This window comes from Bubalus bubalis, chromosome 11 (assembly GCF_019923935.1).
Source record: "Bubalus bubalis isolate 160015118507 breed Murrah chromosome 11, NDDB_SH_1, whole genome shotgun sequence".
Lineage (NCBI taxonomy): Eukaryota > Metazoa > Chordata > Mammalia > Artiodactyla > Bovidae > Bubalus > Bubalus bubalis.
Window position 1 is genome coordinate 85,269,082 of NC_059167.1, and position 18,302 is coordinate 85,287,383.

An 18,302-nucleotide genomic window follows, 5' to 3' on the forward strand; every position below is an offset into this window, starting at 1 on the left:
AGTCTACAACATAATGTTAATAGGACATACAAGTTTGTTATTTTGAGAAACCACTGAAATTCAGAGGTAATTATTACAACAAAATGAACACTGCAGGAACTGGAACCAGAAGTAGGGTGCTACCTTCAATACCAGTACCACCAAAAATAATAAAAATATGTGATGTAGGCATGGAGGCTGGGGGGGGGGGGCAACAGCAAGGAAACTGTAAGGGCAAACCACATAATGTAGTGGTAAACAAAAAGGTTAGGTGTAGAATATTAGACAACTTGGTGAAAAGACTGGAGTTGTGATTGGCATCTAAAGTGGGAGTATGTAAAAGTAAAGTGTTAGTTGCTCAGTAATGTTCAACTCGTTGCGACCCATGGGCTGTAGCCAGCCAGGCTCCTCTGTCCAGAGGATTCTCCAGGCAAGAATACTGGAGTGGGTAGCTGTTCCCTTCTCCTGGGGATCTTCTCGACCCAGGGATCAAATCCAGGTCTCCTGCATTACAGGTGGATTCTTTACCACTGAGCCACCAGGAAAACTCCATTATTGTATCAGGTAGGGTTCTCCAGAGAAATAGAATAGAAGATACCTATATATCTCTATCTCAAAGATATCTGTATCTAAGAGAGAGATACTTATTTACTTTAAGGAATTAGCCTACATGAATATGGGATTGAAAAATCTGATGTAAGGCAGGCCAGTAGGCTGGGAACTCAGGCAGGACTTCTGTGTTACAGCCATGAGGCAGGATTGCTTATTCTCTGGAAATTTTCAGATTTTGCTCTTTAGGTTTTCAAGTGATTGGGTGAGGCCCTACCCCACATTATCAAGGGTTATCTCCTTTACCTGATTTCAGATGTTAATTACATCTACAAAATACCTTCATAGCAACATCTAGACTCATGTGCTGTTTTGAAGAGAGTGGAATATGAATACAGAAAGTACATTCTAATAGATCTCATGATAAGGCAGCAAACAAATTAGTTTGATCACAACTAATAAACTAGATGTATTTTGGCTGAAGATGTTTGAGCATCTAAAACAGAGGTTGGCAACTGTGGCCCACTGCTTGTTTTTTTATAAATAAAGTTTTATTGTAACACAGCAGTGCTTATTTTTTGTATATTGTCTGTGGCTGTTTTCATTCTACAGTGACAGTTGAACAGTTACAAGAGAAACTGCATGGCTTGCAAACCCTGAAGTACTTACCATCTAGCCCTTTATAGAAAGTGCTTGCCAGTGCTTAAAGAGTACATAGAAATGCTGCTTGTGGTTCTTCTCTGTTATGGTTCATTCCTAGTTCAATATTTCCATTCAAGTATGAATGTATACTTATTAAACGTTACAGCAGCAATGTTTTGTTGTTGAAAGCCACAGATTTTACTAGTTTCATAAAATTTAATAATTTCTTAACTTTTCTTTGCATAGACATTCAAATTTTCTCTTAGATCACTTGCTGAATTCCGTTTTTATGGATAAAATATATATGAATGCTGTTAGTTTTTAAATGAACACTTGTGTATCTTTGGGAATGAAGAGAAAGTACTTTTTGTACAAAATTTGGTCAGCTTCATATTATTACAGTTGCAGAATTCATTGTTTGTCTCTATTTTCCTTCTTTTAAGATGGTAAAAAGGTATATTTCTATGCCCAGCTCATCCCCCTTTTTTTAGATAATGGATTAAAAAAAAAGTAAGCTATTTTTTAATTTGCTCCTTTATCTGTAAAATGGAATCAGACTACAAGATGCATTTGTTTGCCAGCCAAATAATAAATTGCAGCTTTAGTAGGTAGAGAGAGTCTAGGTCCTGGATTCAGACAGCCCTTGGTTTAAATGTAGTGGTTTGAAACAACAGCTGTTTTACTTGCTGCTGACTCCATAGGTCAGCAGTTTGGGCTGGGTTCTGCTGCTTGGTTGTTCCACTGGTCTTGTCTGGGATTACTCATGTGGCTGCCAAGTCATCTGGTAGTGCCTGTAAGGCTGGGTGGTCTGAGTTGGCCATGCTAATGTGTCTGGCAGTTTTTGCTAGATTGCATGACTGGGTGGTTGGGCTCTTCCTCTCGTAAGATCTCTCATGCTCTAGGAGGCTAGCTTGCTTACACTGTGTCAGCAGCAGCCCCAGAGGGGAAGCTGCAAGGTCTCTTGAGACTTAGATTCCAAGTTCTACAAGATCAGTTCAACTTGTCAAGTCCAGCCCAGATTTAAGGGATGAGGAAATAAATGCCATCTTTTGATGAGAATCATGGCAAAGTCATATTGCAAAGGAGGGGTTTACAGGAGAGGAGGGAATTAATAGTAGCTGCCCAATCTAACACCATCAGTTGCTTAGTTCCTTTATGCTCCGTTTGGAAAGTAGAAATAACAATGTGACTTAGAGAGTTTTTCTTATAGTGTAACAATTATGTCTATAAAGCGAAGTATTTCTTAAAGAATTTTGAAATTGAATCTTTATTTTAAATGCTGTGTTTTATTATTGTATGCTTAAATATCATCAGAGTAGTCATTCTTCCTCATTATTAATTTTGTCATGTATTTTTAATGAAGAGAAACATATTAAGACTCATTGGGAACAAATCCTATGTAAAATAACTGTGCAGGAAGAGTTAGGCCTATGTGTAGAACTATTATCTTTTTCATAATTAAAAAGAAAAGCAGTTAACTTCTAATGTATTTGTAAAAACATGTATTTTGTTATGACCCTCTGTCTACATATCTTTGTATTTCCAACTTGCAATTTTAAAAATACTGGCTAGTAGGGTAAGATTTATTATCAGTTTAATTCTCGAAGGGTCTTTTTAGTTCTAGCAAACATATTTTTATTTAGCTGTTTCTCTGCAAAGCCAAGAATAAATAGAAAACCAAAGAAACAAAAATATCTCTTATTTTTCACTGTAGTCAAATACCATCAGAGGCGCTTTTATAAGTGTATCTGTTTTGCTTTTTACTTTGTCAAGAATAAACATAGAATGTTTCCTAAATCTGTCCTGTTTTCAGACATTAGCAGAAATGTTTGTTAAAACTTACCAGAAGTATTACTGTGTTCTTTGGTGTGTGTAAGGTGGGGTAGGAGGCATAATAGACCCTTCTTGGTTTTTACCTTTATACTGAATAAAATTCACTCATGACACTTAGATGTTAGAACTAATTTGAATACATTTTTCTCTAAAATTTTCTCGGGAGAAATTTTTCTCCCAAATAACCAATTGCTTAGCATTTTAAAGGGGATCTTAAATAAGATCTTTTATATCCAGCCTAAGAGCTCTATTCTTATATGATACACATTTATAATTTGTTGTGTTCAAGATCTATGTATATATTTACTTTAGAATTTGATGCTTCTTCTGTTACCAGAAGAATGTTAAAATAAAACAGGAAGGGTGAAATACGTAATATTATGAAAAAAATGATACATATTAAAATTGGAGAGGCAATTTCCTATCTATTTTAAACAACCTGTTTTGGGCCCCTAGACAGCTCTAATAAAGGAGCAAATACCTGCAATAGTTCGTGGTAGACAGTCTGGTATTTATACGACAGACTAGAATAGAATCAAATGGAGTGGTCAGAAAATCTTATCAAGGCAGTGCTGAGTCTTTTAGACTGTAGTTTGTTTAAAGTTATTTTATTTATTTATTTATTTTTAAAATTTTATAGCATCTTCAGTATTTAAGATGTTAGATTTGTTATTTAAGTAATAATAATAATTGTTGTTTTTTCTTGACATTTTTATGTAGAGAAATTCAGTAAAGCAGGATTTAGCCTGTTAATGTCTTGGTCAGAAAAATGGTTGACAGGATAAATTTTCCCCTTCCTCTAATTGTTCCAGTGAGTCCTGACTAAATAGTGCTTTCAGATGACATAGTGGAAGACTTGAGTAGATAAGATGGGGCCTAATTAAATAAGGAAAAGGAAAAATCAGAAAGGGAAGAGAGCCTGGCATCTAGGAGAAAGATACTGGATGCACAGCTTTTGTTTTCCTGTTTTATTTTAACATTCTTTTTTTTTTTCTTTTTCTGTTATGTAAGATCTAACTTGCTGTTATATAAGAAAGAAGAGTAAATAACCTTTGGACTAAATGGAATGGGGGAAATATTTCTAACTATCATCAATCCAGTGAACTGTAGAACAGTTCTTAATTGTGCAGCCTAATCTTCAAGGAATGTTTATGCTTCATGAGCTTTGCTTTCTGCTGTTTGCTCCATTTTCAATTGGGGCTTGTCTTGGGTTTAGTAATGAGAATGGTGATAATTGTAGTGTACTGTGGAAGCCTTAAACTCATTGAGTTATGTACTTTAAATATGTACTGCTTTTTACATGTCAATTATACTTTAATAAAGTGGTTTAAAAAAGAGAGATTTTGGCTGTCTTATTCACTTCTATATCTCTGGTGCCATGCCTGACATATATTAGGCGCTTCATTGAAGTTTGTGTATGGAAATATGGAAGTTTTTATTTTTTTGATGTAAAGGACATCTAAGTTTCTGAGGCTTAAATTTTTAAAAGATACTTGCTTTTTACATCAAAGATTTATTTTCAGATGATTTGAGAAGTTGAAATTTCTTAATTAGTAGAAACCAGTGGACGGGTCTAACAAAAGAATTCTCTAATCATTCTGCAGCTAACTGCAATTGCCTTAGACAGAATCCCATAATCTCCCAGTGACTCAGTTTCTGCGTATATAATATGAGAATCAGTTAGCATTTCAATATGAGGAGGCTGAAGGAGGTAGTGGGGATAACACTATTCAGGGATTTGTAGACATGAGCATAGCCTGGTGTGCTACAGTCCATGAGGTTGCAAAGAGTCGGACATGACTAAGCAACTGAACAACAACAGGACATGAAGGAATTTGTTTTTCTCCTCCAAGAATAGGAAACTACTGAAAGATTTTCAGTGAGGTGGCAGAGGGCGTTTGAAAGGGAGTGGTGGTGTTGTGATTTGGTTTGCATTCTGAAAATCCCTTTGGCTACAGTGTGGAGAATACAAGGGAAGGGGCTGGAATGAATCTGGACAGACTGTTTAGGAAATTAATGCAGTAATCCTGGTGAAGGATGGTGTTGACTTGAAGTAGGGTGATGTTGATAGCCATGGAGCTGAGCAGTTGGATTTGAATAATGGGGAGGTACTCATCTCACACGCTAGTAAAGTAATGCTCAAAATTCTCCAAGCCAGGCTTCAGCAATACGTGAACTGTGAACTTCCTGATGTTCAAGCTGGTTTTAGAAAAGGCAGAGGAACCAGAGATCAAATTGCCAACATCCCCTGGATCATCAAAAAAGCAAGAGAGTTCCAGAAAAACATCTATTTCTGCTTTATTGACTATGCCAAAGCCTTTGACTGTGTGGATCACAATAAACTGTGGAAAATTCTTCAAGAGATGGGAATACCAGACCACCTGATCTGCCTCTTGAGAAACTTATATGCAGGTCAGGAAGCAACAGTTAGAACTGGACATGGAACAACAGACTGGTTCCAAATAGGAAAAGGAGTACGTCAAGGCTGTATATTGTCACCCTGCTTATTTAACTTCTATGCAGAGTACATCATAAGAAACGCTGGACTGGAAGAAACACAAGCTGGAATCAAAATTGCCGGGAGAAATATCAGTAACCTCAGATATGCAGATGACACCACCCTTATGGCAGAAAGTGAAGAGGAACTAAAAAGCCACTTGATGAAAGTTAAAGAGGAGATTGAAAAAGTTGGCTTAAGGCTCAACATTCAGAAAACTAAGATCATGGCATCTGGTCCCATCACTTCATGGGAAATAGATGGAAAACAGTGGAAACAGTGTCAGACTTTATTTTTTGGGGCTCCAAAATCACTGCAGATGGTGACTGCAGCCATGAAATTAAAAGACGCTTACTCCTTGGAAGGAAAGTTATGACCAACCTAGATAGCATATTCAAAAGCAGAGACATTACTTTGCCAACAAAGGTCCGTCTAGTCAAAGCTATGGTTTTTCCCGTGGTCATGTATGGATGTGAGAGTTGGACACGACTGAGTGACTGAACTGAACTGAAAGTCTCTGAGATTTGGTGCCAGGGGATCAAGGAGGGTCTGGTGTCAAGACTCATCTCTATATTTCTGTCTTGTACAACTAGATGGATAATAGTATCATTTACTGTGTTAATGAAAGTTGGAGTAAGATCAAGTTTCAGGAGGAAGAACATGTTTATAGTTTGAAACATGGAGGTACTTTTAAGACACTGAAGAGGGATTGTCAAGAAGATATTTTAATATGTGGGCCTGAAGCTTAGAGAAGCCTGGGTTGCAGATGTGTATATAGCAGTCGTATGTGAACAGATTTTTTAATTACAATAAGATGAAGTGCTTTGTCTACAAGTTGTGTTTAGTTTCCTAATTTGTGGTGTTATTTCAAACCTGGTGATTTTTCTACTCATCTTTTATTTTTTTTTTAATTTTAATTTTTTTAGAATAACAGAAAATATTTTACTAAAACATAAGATTTACCAAAGTTTCCAGACAAGCCACACAAAATGATCACAAGGTTTTTCTTGAAGGGAGAATTCTACCCTTGACAGGAGGGTCACAGTGTTACTAATAAGGGCTGTGATATTTGTTTAATGTTTCCATTTTGGTTCAAACGATAGAGCTTGTCCATCTAGTGTCTAAATAAAGTTAGACTTGGCTGGAGAGCATATTCTAAAAAACTGGCTAGCTGTTTTTACCCAATGCAGTTAGATCACCATAAGACGGGGGAAAGGAACTCATTAAATAAACTAAAACTACCTTCTCCCCCACCAAAAAAAAGTATAACACCCGCACCCCTGCTGCTAACCCTGACCACCACCTTTATTCACAGTGCTTTCTATTTAAACCGTGATAGGGGAAATGAGTAAAAGCAGAGAGGGGTCACTGCTTTTGAATGTTTCGCAACATCCAGATAATACTTGTAGCCTCTACTCAGGCTTTACAACAGTGAATCAGGGCAAGACATAGACTTGCTAATGTGTATTTAATCACCAAAGGACTGAAGCTGTCTAGGCTTTTATTCTGTAATGTTTTTAAGACTGTGTCCATTAAATGCAAACAAAAAAGGAAGAAGTCTTGGCAGAACAGAAATCATGCAGACTTGATGATCGGATCAATGTAAATATTATTCATGGCATATAGCCTAGTCCATGCTCTAGCTGTTTCTATGGCTTGGGCTTCGTTGGCCTTCCACTGCTCTTATACTGTTTGCTAATGGATTATCTGGTTTGGAAGCACTTAACAAAGCCAGGATCCATGGCAGAACTGTTCATATCTGCAGTGCTGGGGGCCACCTATTCAAAATATCTAAACATATTCTTCCCAGCTTGTCTACATTAGGATGATAAATTTTGGTTATAAAATGTACTTTAGGGGCTGTCATTGGGTACTCTTTTGGAAGGAATAGTTGAAGCTTAAAAGTCCCTCCCTCCAAGGGGGAATCCTGTGGGCCAGCAGCGACCACATGAAAATAACAGGCATTGCTTTTCTCTGGTTCTGCTTTATGCCAGGAACTGGTTCTGCCAGCAGATGCTGGGTTTCCTTAATAATCTTGTGGGGCAGCCCGGCCATCTTGTTAGATCCTGAGTTCGGCCTCTGATCTTGTCTCCCTACTCATCTTTTAGTAGGTAGTTTACTAAACTATCTACTTTTTTTTCTACAATTTTTTTTTTCTTCTGATTTTCTCTCTTTGGAACTATTTCTATACCTTCCATGTAATTAATGTAGTATTACAGCAGGGAGAATCCCATAGACAGAGGAACCTGGCAGGCAACAGTCCATGGGGTCATAAAGAGTCAGACACAACTGAGCATCTGAGCATAGAACATAGATGGCAGTGATTATGATTATTTGCATGTTTACATATGTATTTGTGAGAGCAATTGAAGAAAATAACTGGGTTTTATTCCTGTGAATTGCCTGAGGCCAGGTCTCATGTATGTTTTGTTTCCTATTTTATATCCTGCACCTGACTTGTGACATAACACATACCAAATGATAATATGTATTTAAATCCTGAGTCGAGTATTTAAATATATCCCTTTACACATAATGCTTGGTAAATTTTTACTGAACAAAATAAATTATCCCATCTTCTGACAGTTATTCAGTATTTTAGAAACGAAAGACAAAACTCCTTTGCTGCTTCTCCTTATCTGTGTTAGCGGTTTTTGACTTGGAGTTCTTGGATTCCATATCTGTAGAGAGATCAGTGATCCTCCAAAAATAAATGTAAATTATTTTGATTATGTGCTTATATATATGTTTAAAAAGAGTGTCCATTCCTTTCATCTCATTCTTGAAGGGGTCTGCGACACTAAAATGATGAACAACTGTGAATTAGCTTTTGTTTAGCATGTCTTTTTCTTGGTTTTAAGCAGTTTTCTATGAAAGTTTTGTGGTAATCTGTGAAAGTTTTCTGTATGTTTCTCTTTTGGATAATGCATCTAAAATGGCCTTTAGGCTAAAACTGGTCTTTAAATAATATTACCTGTGACCTATTGAGTCTACCCCTTAAATATATAAATACTTTATATGAATTTGCATACATTTTAAAGTCTACTTGCTTATTTGCTTCTATAAAGTTCTTCTCAAGAGACCTTCTTTCCTAAATATTGAATAAATGAAGCAACTGTTGGACTCATTTATGTTTAAAAATCTTGACTAGACATTTTAACAGGGAAGAAATTAGAGGTTAGTATACAAAATTTTTAGTAATTTTTTTTCTGTGTGGTGGAATTTCTATTTCTATATGTAAAGTTAAATGTATTACAAATTTTCTACATTAGATATGTATTATGTAAACATTTTTAAAATTTCTTTTAATTTCTGAAAAGTTATGAATTTGCAGTTGATGCTAGTATGAGGAAATCACTGTTGAAACTTTTAAGTGATTTTCTTTATGGTGATTTAGTGTTTAAAGGTATCATCTATTTAGGTCTACCTAGAATCTTTGTTAGAATGTTTTATTTATTCTCTAGAAACAACTGTATTTTGATTTTTACCATAGATGTGTTGGCTTGGTACATTCTGAGTTTAATGAATAGCTTCTTTTCAAACAGTACAGTACTGAAGTACAGAAACATATTTATTATAATATGTGGTAAATACTTAATGCTTTAAAAAAAAAAAAACTGCTTCTTTTCAGTATCCTTTCATTCAGTAGCACAGGACTCAATCTTGTAAGTATATGGCTGTGAATGAAAATGGCTTCATTTTAATCCAGAGAGGACTGAGTGGAAAGGATATACTGTGTTTCCTGCCAAATTAATGAATCAGTGAAGGGCCTTGGTGAGAGGCATGTTAAAAAATTTATACATCAACCAAATTTATTGGACCAAGTGTCAAAAGTGCATGAAACAGAAGTTGAGAGAATAGTTTAGCCTAGTGAACCCCTGATGAACCTGTAACTCAGCTTTAACAATTATTGACCTGTGGTCAATCTCATTTCATCTCTATCTTCACCCTCTTAATTTTATTTTTAAAAGCTTATTAATTAATGTAAATCATGCTAATGATATTGTGAGACTGCATTCCTTTTGTTTTATTTTGAATTGTGGTAAAAAGCACAGACAGTTTACCATCTTAACCATTTTTTAGTGAACATTTCAGTAGTGTTAAGTATATTCACACTGTTGTGCAAATTATCATCAGAAAATTTTCATCTTATAAACCTAAAATACATCCATTAAATAACAACTCCCCATTTCCCTCTTTCCCCAGATCCATTCTATGTTTTGTTTCTCTGAATTTGACCACTTTGGATACCTCATAAGTGGAATCATAGAGTATTTGTCTTTGGAGGGCTGAAGTTTATTTCATTTAGCATAATGTCAAGATTCATCTGTGGTGTAACATGTGAAGAATTTCCTTCCTTTTTATGCCTGACTCCTATTCCATTGCATGTATATACCACACTTTGTTTATCAGTTCATCCATCAATGGACATTTGCGTTGCTTCCCCCTCTTGGCTGTTGTGAATAATGCTGCAGTGAACATGGGCGTGCAGATACCTCTTTGAGACTCTTCTTTCAATCCATTCAGATATATACCCAGAAAAAGGATTAGTGGATTGTGTCGTAGTTCTATTTTTAATTTTTTGAGGAATCTTCATCTCCTTTTCTGTAGTGGTTACACTGTGTTCATTCCCACCAACTGTGGGAAGGGTTCAAATTTCTCCACCATCTATGGGAAGGGTTCAGATTTCTCCACATCCTTAGCAGAACTTAGCATTTTCTAATTTTTTGATAGTAGCCATTCCAATGGGCGTGAAGTGATATCTTATTATGATTTGATTTGTATTTCTAATTTAAGGATGTTTAACATCTTTTTATATGCTTATTGGTCATTCATATATCATCTTTGGAGAAAGGTCTAATTTAAGTCCTTTGCCCATTTTTAATTGGGTTATTTGTTTCTTTATAATTGAGTGACAGTTCTTTATATAGTCTCCTTATGAACTGTTTATCAGATACATGATTTGGAAATACTTTCTCATTCTTTGTCTTTCATGTGGGAGTTTTTAAGTTGGATCTAGTTCCAGTTTTGCTTTCGTTGCCTGTGCTTTTGTTGTCATATATAAGAAATTACTCTTAAATCCAAAGTCATAAAGCTTTTCCCTGTATTTTCTTTTAGGAGTTTTATGTTTGAATGTTAAATTTAGGTCTTTAAATTTAGTCTTTAATCATTTTGAATTAAGTTTTCTATATGGTGTAAGGTAAGGGTCCATCTTCATTCTTTTGCACGTGGATATCCAGTTTTCTCAACAGAAATTGTTGAAGAGACTGTCTTTTCACCATCAACTGGTCTTACACCCTTGTTGAAGATCATTTGACCTTATATATTAGGGTTTATTTCTGGTCCTTTATTCTACTTCATAGATCTGTGCTGTGTGTGTTCTTAGTTGCTCAATTGTGTCCGACTCTTAGCGACCCCGTGGGCTGTAGCCCACCAGGCTCCTCTGTTCATGGGGATCTGCAGGCAAGAATACTGGAGTGGGTTGCCATGTCCTCCTCCAGGGGATCTTCCCAACCCAGGGATCAAACCCAGGTCTCCCGCATTGCAGGCGGATTCTTTACTGTCTGAGCCACCAGGGAAGCCCAATGAGCTATGTATCTGTTCTAATGGCAGTACCATACTGTTTTGATTACGGTAACCTTGTAACATGCTTTGAAATCAGAACATGTGAGACCTCAAACTTTTTCTTTTTCAAGATTATTTGGCTATTTTGGTTCCCTTGAAAGTCAATATGAATTTTAAGATAAATTTTTCTATTTCTGAAAAAAAAAATGCCTTTGGAATTTTGATAGAGATTATATTGAATCTGTGAATTGCTTTGAGTAGTATTGACATTAATGATAGTAAATCTTCCAGTCTAACATGAACGGTCTTTCCGTTTATTTGTTATCTTCTCTAATTTCTTTCAGCAATGTTTTATAGTTTTTGGTATACAAGTCTTTCACTTTATTGGTTAAGTTTAGTCCTGATTATTGCATTATTTTTGATGCTATTTAAGTGGAATTGTTTTCTTAGTTTCATTTCTGGATTACTCCTTGTTAGTGTATATAGAAGCATAATTGTTGTGTGTTGCTTTTGTATCCTGTAATTGTGCTGAATTCATTGATTAGGTCTAAATTTTTTATTGTGGAATTTTTAGGATTTTCTGCATATAACATCAAGTTCCCAGGTGGCTCAATGATAAAGAATCTGCCTGCCAATACAGGAGACCTGGGTTCAATCCTTGGTCAGGAAGATCCCCTGGAGAAGGAAATGGCAACCCACTCCAGTATTCATTCCTGGGAAATCCCATGGACAGAGGAGCCTGGCGGGCTACAGTCCATGGGGTTGCAAAAGAGTCGGATATAACTTAACAACTAAACAACAAAGAGCAACATATACCATCATGTCATCTGCAAACAGAATAATTTTACTTCTCCCTTTGCAATTTGAATGCCTTTTATTTCCTTTTTTTGTCTAATTGTTCTGGGTAGAACTTCTAATACTTTGTTGAATAAAAATAGTGAGAGTGAGCATCCTTATTTTGTTCCTGATCGTAGAGGAAGTGTTTCACCATTGGATATGATGATACCTATGTGCTTTTCACATATAACTATTATTATGTTGAGGTAATTTCCTTCTTTTTTTATGATTTAGTTATCTTTGGCTTTGCTGGGTCTTCATTGCTGTATGGGCTTTTCTCTAGTTGCGGTGCAAGGGCTTCTCATCGCCATGGCTTCTCTTGTGAGCACGGGCATGCAGGATTCAGTAGTTGTGGCTCCTGGGCTCTAGAGTGTGAGCTCAATAGTTGTGGCGTATAGGCTTAGTTTCTCCATGGCCATGTGGGATTTTCCCAGACCAGGGATTGAACCCATGTCTCCTGCATTGGTGTATGTGGTGTCATGGTGTATAATCCTTTCCATGTGCTGTTGAATTCAGTCTGTCCCCCTGATTATTTTGGTTATTTTTGAAGTAAATACCAGAAATAGGAAGTAGGCTAATAAATGGGTAAACATATGATATGCTGGCAGATACTGATAAGTATTATGAAGATGGATGAACCAGGGCCGAAAGATAAAGAGCGGCAAGGGTAGCATGGGGCTAGTGCTTTAGATACAGTATTTGAGAAGTTCTCTGAGGAAGTGATATTTAAGAACTAGAATGAAGGTAAGGGAAGAACCTTATTGGCACAGGGGACAGCAGAGGTGGGAATTTGTCTTGAGCTCTTGGGAAATAGCTGAGAAGGAGAGAGAGAGAGTAGAAAAAGGAGATTGAGAAACAGAGGAGGTTCAGGATATCCACAGTGTAGGAGGGTCCATCATCCTGTCTCCTGAGCCTTAGTCATTACATAAGACAGCTCCGTATATGGCTGTTATTACTCCTTGCAGATTTCCCCCTTTCTTTTTATTTGCTTTGCCTTTGCTGTCCTATTTCTAGAAAGGATGTGCTTGCTTTGTTAACCAAAGGACGGGGCCTGAGTTCTATCCCACCCAGATTTCCTCTGAAGAAGGGTGAAATGGAGTGGGCAGAGTCTCTGGGTCCAGCCAAGAATCCATTGTGATGTCTAATGTGATTTGGGGGAAAAAAAAAGTTGTTTCAAAAATAATACATGATGGCATATGATCTTATATATCTCAGAATATGTGCCTAATATTTCACATGGTAGAAAATGGCTTTCTTGATGATATCTGTAACAGAGTTTAGCTGGCGGCATGCTCTGCAGTGTAGCCCTTGCCTCCTTCCTGTACACAGTTGTATTGGGCGGTTTTTCATTCCCATGGAATGGTTTTCCCAAATCTGACTTTTTGGAGGAAGTGTAAATTACTCTTGTGCTAATGCGGGAACTAGAACAGAAACGTTCCCTGGAGCTTGTGGAAATTCGTCACCGTCCTTGATAATGTAAGGGGTGTTGTAGTACAAGCAGGTAAAACATCAGGAGGAGGACGTGGAGAGCTTGTTTACTTTGTCCCCAAGTGTTTTATTTACAGTCTAGCTCAGTGGTTAATATGCATTTGCTTCCTTTAATATTTAATCATCTTATTTGTTTTTTAAAATCCCTGAATCCAGATAATTTGATTTTCCACTGATAAAATATTTACTTGCTACATCAGGCAGGGTGCTAAACTTGGAAATTAAGAGCAGTGAGTTAAATTTAAAATTTGTTGAAAAGTATTCATCATAATGCAGACTATTTAATGTCTTGGCAGTGCCTCACTCTTCTCATTTAACATGTTAGGAGACAGACTGGCAGCAGTTGTAAGCTGAAACCTGGTTGCATGCAGAATGAGACTGAGGGGGTACAAGGAAAATGGAGAAAAATCTGAAAATGTTTCTTTGTGTGTGTGTTTCCTTAAAGTGTGATTGTATTTGCCAAAAATAGAATTTTATATTCTGTTTATCAAGGTTATTATAACTTCTGTTTAGACAATCCTAAGACTGAAACGGGTTTGAAATGTTTTTTGTGGGAATAACCAAATTTGTCTGTTAACAATATTGTTGTAATGTCACGCAAGTTGCTTTGATATAAAAAGCATGTTTTACAATGTGTTTGAGTCATTTTTCCCTCGCAGACCTTAGGTTTATTACTCAGAGGAGAAGCATGCATTTACAGTATATTCTTAGCTGCTCTTCTCCATCCATCACTCAGCTGTCAAGGCCTATGGAATCTAAAATAGATCCTGACCAATGGGAGACAGTCCCCACGCTGTTTACGGATGATTCGGATGTGGACAGCTTTATTGTGCACAGACGCCGGTCTGTGCCGCAGTGTTGAGGCGGCAGGATGTAGAGTGCTGTTCGAGCTTTCCAGTGGAGTCCCCGAAAAGGGAAGGCAGAGAAAGACAGCTTCTAAAGAATAACAAATAGGAGGAGTTACAGTACCTGACTTGGGGCTGCTCTTAATCAAGTGCTGCCGCTGCAAGAAGATAATTTTCAAGCGTTATGAAGGCGGAGAAGGATTCCGAAGAGGAAGAAAATATCCTTAGAGATCCAAGCTAAGTGTAGCGCAGCATGAAGGTTGCAGAACAGGAAGAGTTCTAAGAAGAAGGACTGAGTCACTAGTTAGGAGTTTCTCTGAGGGCTGGCTTTGTCAGCCACAGTGATTTGTAACTTAACGCAAACTAATTTGCTGTTAGCAACAAGAAACTAAATCCTGTCTATGATGAGCTGTTGGTTTTCTTGTGCTCCTAAGAACAGAGTAGGTATCCCTATAGTCAGTGAAACAAGAGAGTCTTGGCCAGGCTTTCTGAACTGTATTCTTTTAAAATGTACTACTTTTTTAAAAATTTGGTTTCTTTGTCTTATTCTGTTCTCTGTGGTTTATTTGATTAGCAGACTGGGGCTAGTGATCGAAAACAAAAGTGCTTGTTTCTTTTTCTGGATTTAAAAAGCTCATAATAGAATTTTAGTAATTGAGCAGTATTTCTGTTAACTGACAGTGGACCAAAGTGCTTGGTAGAGAAGAACTGAAAATCACAGGATTAATACCAGACTTTAATCTCATTTAGTTATCTTTCAAAGAGCCTTACCTTGGGATTTTGCAATTGTTCTAGTGTTTTAGATAGCTCCTTTCTCTACCAGCTAGTTTACTTGGAAATAAAATTAAGATTGTTCTAACTGCAAGGGTAAACTAATCAATTTAGAGCAAGGGTTTGTTTGCTAAACGTGACCTAATCCCTTAGGCATTTGAAAGCCCAAAGCCTGCATCTACTACCACTCCCCAAATTAGAGCCAGCACTCTGAGTGTTTTGTTTTAAAGCTGAAGAAAGGGGAAGCTGAAAATGTTGTTTAGACTGAGGCAGTAAGTAGGGCTCCTAGGACTCATATCATAGTTGATAGTTTGAACTTTTCAAGTTAGAAGGAAGTAGTTCATCTCCAAATTTGACTGCAGACAACAGTTCTGAAGTCTGTGTAGATACTTGAACCAGATTCCATTGAAATGTTACATTTCATTGGTGGGTTAAAATTTTAATATATCTATCTTTTTTCATATTCAGTTTTTATATTTTTCACTTCAAGTATTTAATGAATACATTACTTATTTAGCTAGAAAATTGGTTACTTTTTTGTTTTGTTTTAGAGAAGAATAGATATAAAATAATCCTATTGATCAAACATTTGCTTTATATAAGGTGATTCATTTTTTTCCTCCAGAGATTTGTTATTGTATTTGTGGACATAGGAATTGCTTTGTAAGTTAAGTGAAAGATATGTAGATTGTTTTTTGTTCTAAAAATGATATTGAACTTAGCAAAGAAGAATTTAGCAATAAGTTTACTGTACAGAATTTTAAAAGGCTAAAACCTTACTTGTTTAAATAATGTATATTTTAGTTCTGAGTAATACATTTCTACTTACCAAGAAAAGGTTAAAGTTATTGGCTTCAGAATATCTAATATCTTGAATGTATTTTCTTCAATTAAAACTTGATAACTTTGATATAATTAAAATATATATCATTTGATATGTTTTTCTATTTTTAAAAAAATTGCCTTTAATGTTCCTTTGAAATACATATGCACTGTTTTTGTTGAAATCAAACTTTTTTTTTTTTTAATAAAAAGCAGTATATGTTGAATGTAAAGAAGCAAGAAAATGAAAGTCACCTCTGATCCTATAATTTTAGGGTTTTAAATGGTTAATATTTTTAGAGCTTTTAAAAAAATAATCCATGTATATGTTTCTTTTTATGCTAATATATAAGCATAATGGATTGCTTTTCTAATTGCATGTATGTGCGTACAATTTGCTTCTATAATTATATTTCCAGTAGTACCTTTTAAGCAAGTGATGCTGAGAGGAGAGGGGTGGGTGTTCTTAAATGTGTACAGAATTCCACTGCCGCTAAAGGTCTTGGGTGATAGGTAACCAGAGCCAATTTCAAAAGCATGAATTACAGAATAGGAAACAAGCACACTGCTTTGGGAAGTCATGAGAAGTCAGAATTGAGCTTGGCCTCTTAAGTCATTTAATATCCCTGGAGCCTTGATTTTTCTCACCTGTTAAATGGAGGTGATAAATCTAGTTGACTAGGGTTGTTCCAGTAATTTATACCTGGCACATGGTAGGTATTCAACAGTTAATTCCTTTCCTTTCTTTGCTCTGAAGGCAAAGAAAACAGGGCAGAAAACATGAGAAATCCCCTTTTTCTCAAATATATAATATATAAAATATTTCTTGTATATTGTGTGTTTTGGAAAGGCTCTTTTCATCAAGTTAGAATAGCGAGGAGAAATGAATTTGAGATACATTTGACAACCGAATGATGTATTAGACAGTACTGTTTCCCTTCTCTTGTTTCCCCTTCTTTGGAGAGCCTTACTAATATAGTATGTAGTATGCTAAGTTTACTTTTTTCTCCTTTGTTGTAGCAAGCAGCAGATTGGAACAAATACGATGACCGATTGATGAAAGCAGCAGAAAGGGGAGATGTAGAAAAAGTGTCCTCAATCCTTGCTAAAAAGGGAGTCAATCCAGGCAAGCTAGATGTAGAAGGCAGATCTGCGTGAGTATTACTGGTGGTAATTCTCTCCAGGGGACACCCTTGGCATACAAATGAAATTTGTGGATTATGGTTATCAACATGCAATTTAAAAAGTCTTTATCAAAACCCACACTCTAAAATCTTTCAGACATGACTTTCATCAATTTGGACTAATAATTGTCCTCAATATGAAAGATTTTCAAAGTGAGAGAGAGACTACTAGAATACTACCTAGTAGTCTAGTTGTTTGGGCCCTATGGCAAATCACAGCCTGGGTTATTTGGTGCAGTTTTGTTTATAACCTTTTTTTTAATACTCCTTATCATGTTTGGTCCTCACAGTGGTCTTCTGAAAGAAGTAGGAAGAAGTTTACAGAGGCTAAATAACTTGGTGTCTAGTCTCATTAAAAGTCACAGCCTGGGATATAAACCCAAGTTTTCTATTTTGGAAGAGTTCTATAAATTACTTTGCCTTTCCCCCTTAACCCCAATCCATTTTTGTATTGGGGTAATTAATTTAAATGAAGATGTCTAGGACAATAGAAAGGCAGAATAACTGGTGTGACTTAGGGAGATACAGCCAGTAATCCTGCCCTTTTGTGTTACTGAAGGCTGCTGGCTTGTCCATATGCTTATAAACCAGGTATCTTTTCTCCCACCGCTTCCTAGTCTTCATTATTTCCCTTGATGTTGAGGATAGGGAGCGGTTGGGTTAAAGGGTAGATCTAGATTCTGTTACTATCCTCTATAAATACAGCAGTTCAAACCTTATCTGGGAAACCTTCCAAAGTTAGAGGTGAAAAGTCTCATTTCCTTAAATTCCTCTCTGCCTTATACTTGCATGAGTTTTTTTTTTTTTAGAATACTAGAAACCAGATACTAAATATAGAAATGAATATTAGGAAGTGAATAGTTAATGTTTGATGTAGAATGCTTAGATACATAAATATAGTAAAAATAGCAGAGCATGACTTTAAGTTATTTATAAGAGCATTGAAGTTTGAGAAGTCCCAATTTCTTGTACTGTTTCAGTTTTGTAAAATAGGCAATTTGATGGCTACAGAAACTGGTTATTTTGAGTCCTGCTTCTATTTTTGCTAAATTTTAAGCCATTTATAGGGCTCACAGTATAAATAGTAAAAATTTAATATCAAAACTGTTTTTTGTATTTTTTTCCCCAAGTGCCATGACGTTAAGAGTTCAAAGGATCTTCTTTGTGATGAAAATCTTCAGTGAAACCTTATTTCTTCAGTTTTGTCTGCCCATGCTTTGAATGTTTTGAATGAATGGTTACTTGAGATTTTGTTCAGACTTTTTTGATCTAAGGTTCAATTTTGAGGGA

At 36.1% G+C, this 18,302-nt stretch overlaps 1 protein-coding gene and 1 pseudogene across 2 annotated transcripts in view; one reads left to right on the forward strand and one right to left on the reverse strand.

Moving 5' to 3' along the window:
• Window positions 1-18,302, forward strand: part of UACA (uveal autoantigen with coiled-coil domains and ankyrin repeats) — an 84,144-nt gene that overhangs the window by 28,558 nt on the left and 37,284 nt on the right. Inside the window, exons 1-2 of one of the 2 annotated variants that reach the window (XM_006071037.4) lie at window positions 14,208-14,675; window positions 16,849-16,982. In XM_006071037.4, coding sequence (XP_006071099.3) covers window positions 14,637-14,675; window positions 16,849-16,982 — 173 coding nt within the window. In that variant the 5' untranslated portion in view covers window positions 14,208-14,636. Of the gene's footprint in view, window positions 1-14,207; window positions 14,676-16,848; window positions 16,983-18,302 lie in introns of those variants that run through there. The other variant, XM_006071035.4, reaches the window with a different exon arrangement.
• LOC123328183 lies at window positions 6,928-8,529 on the reverse strand (annotated as a pseudogene).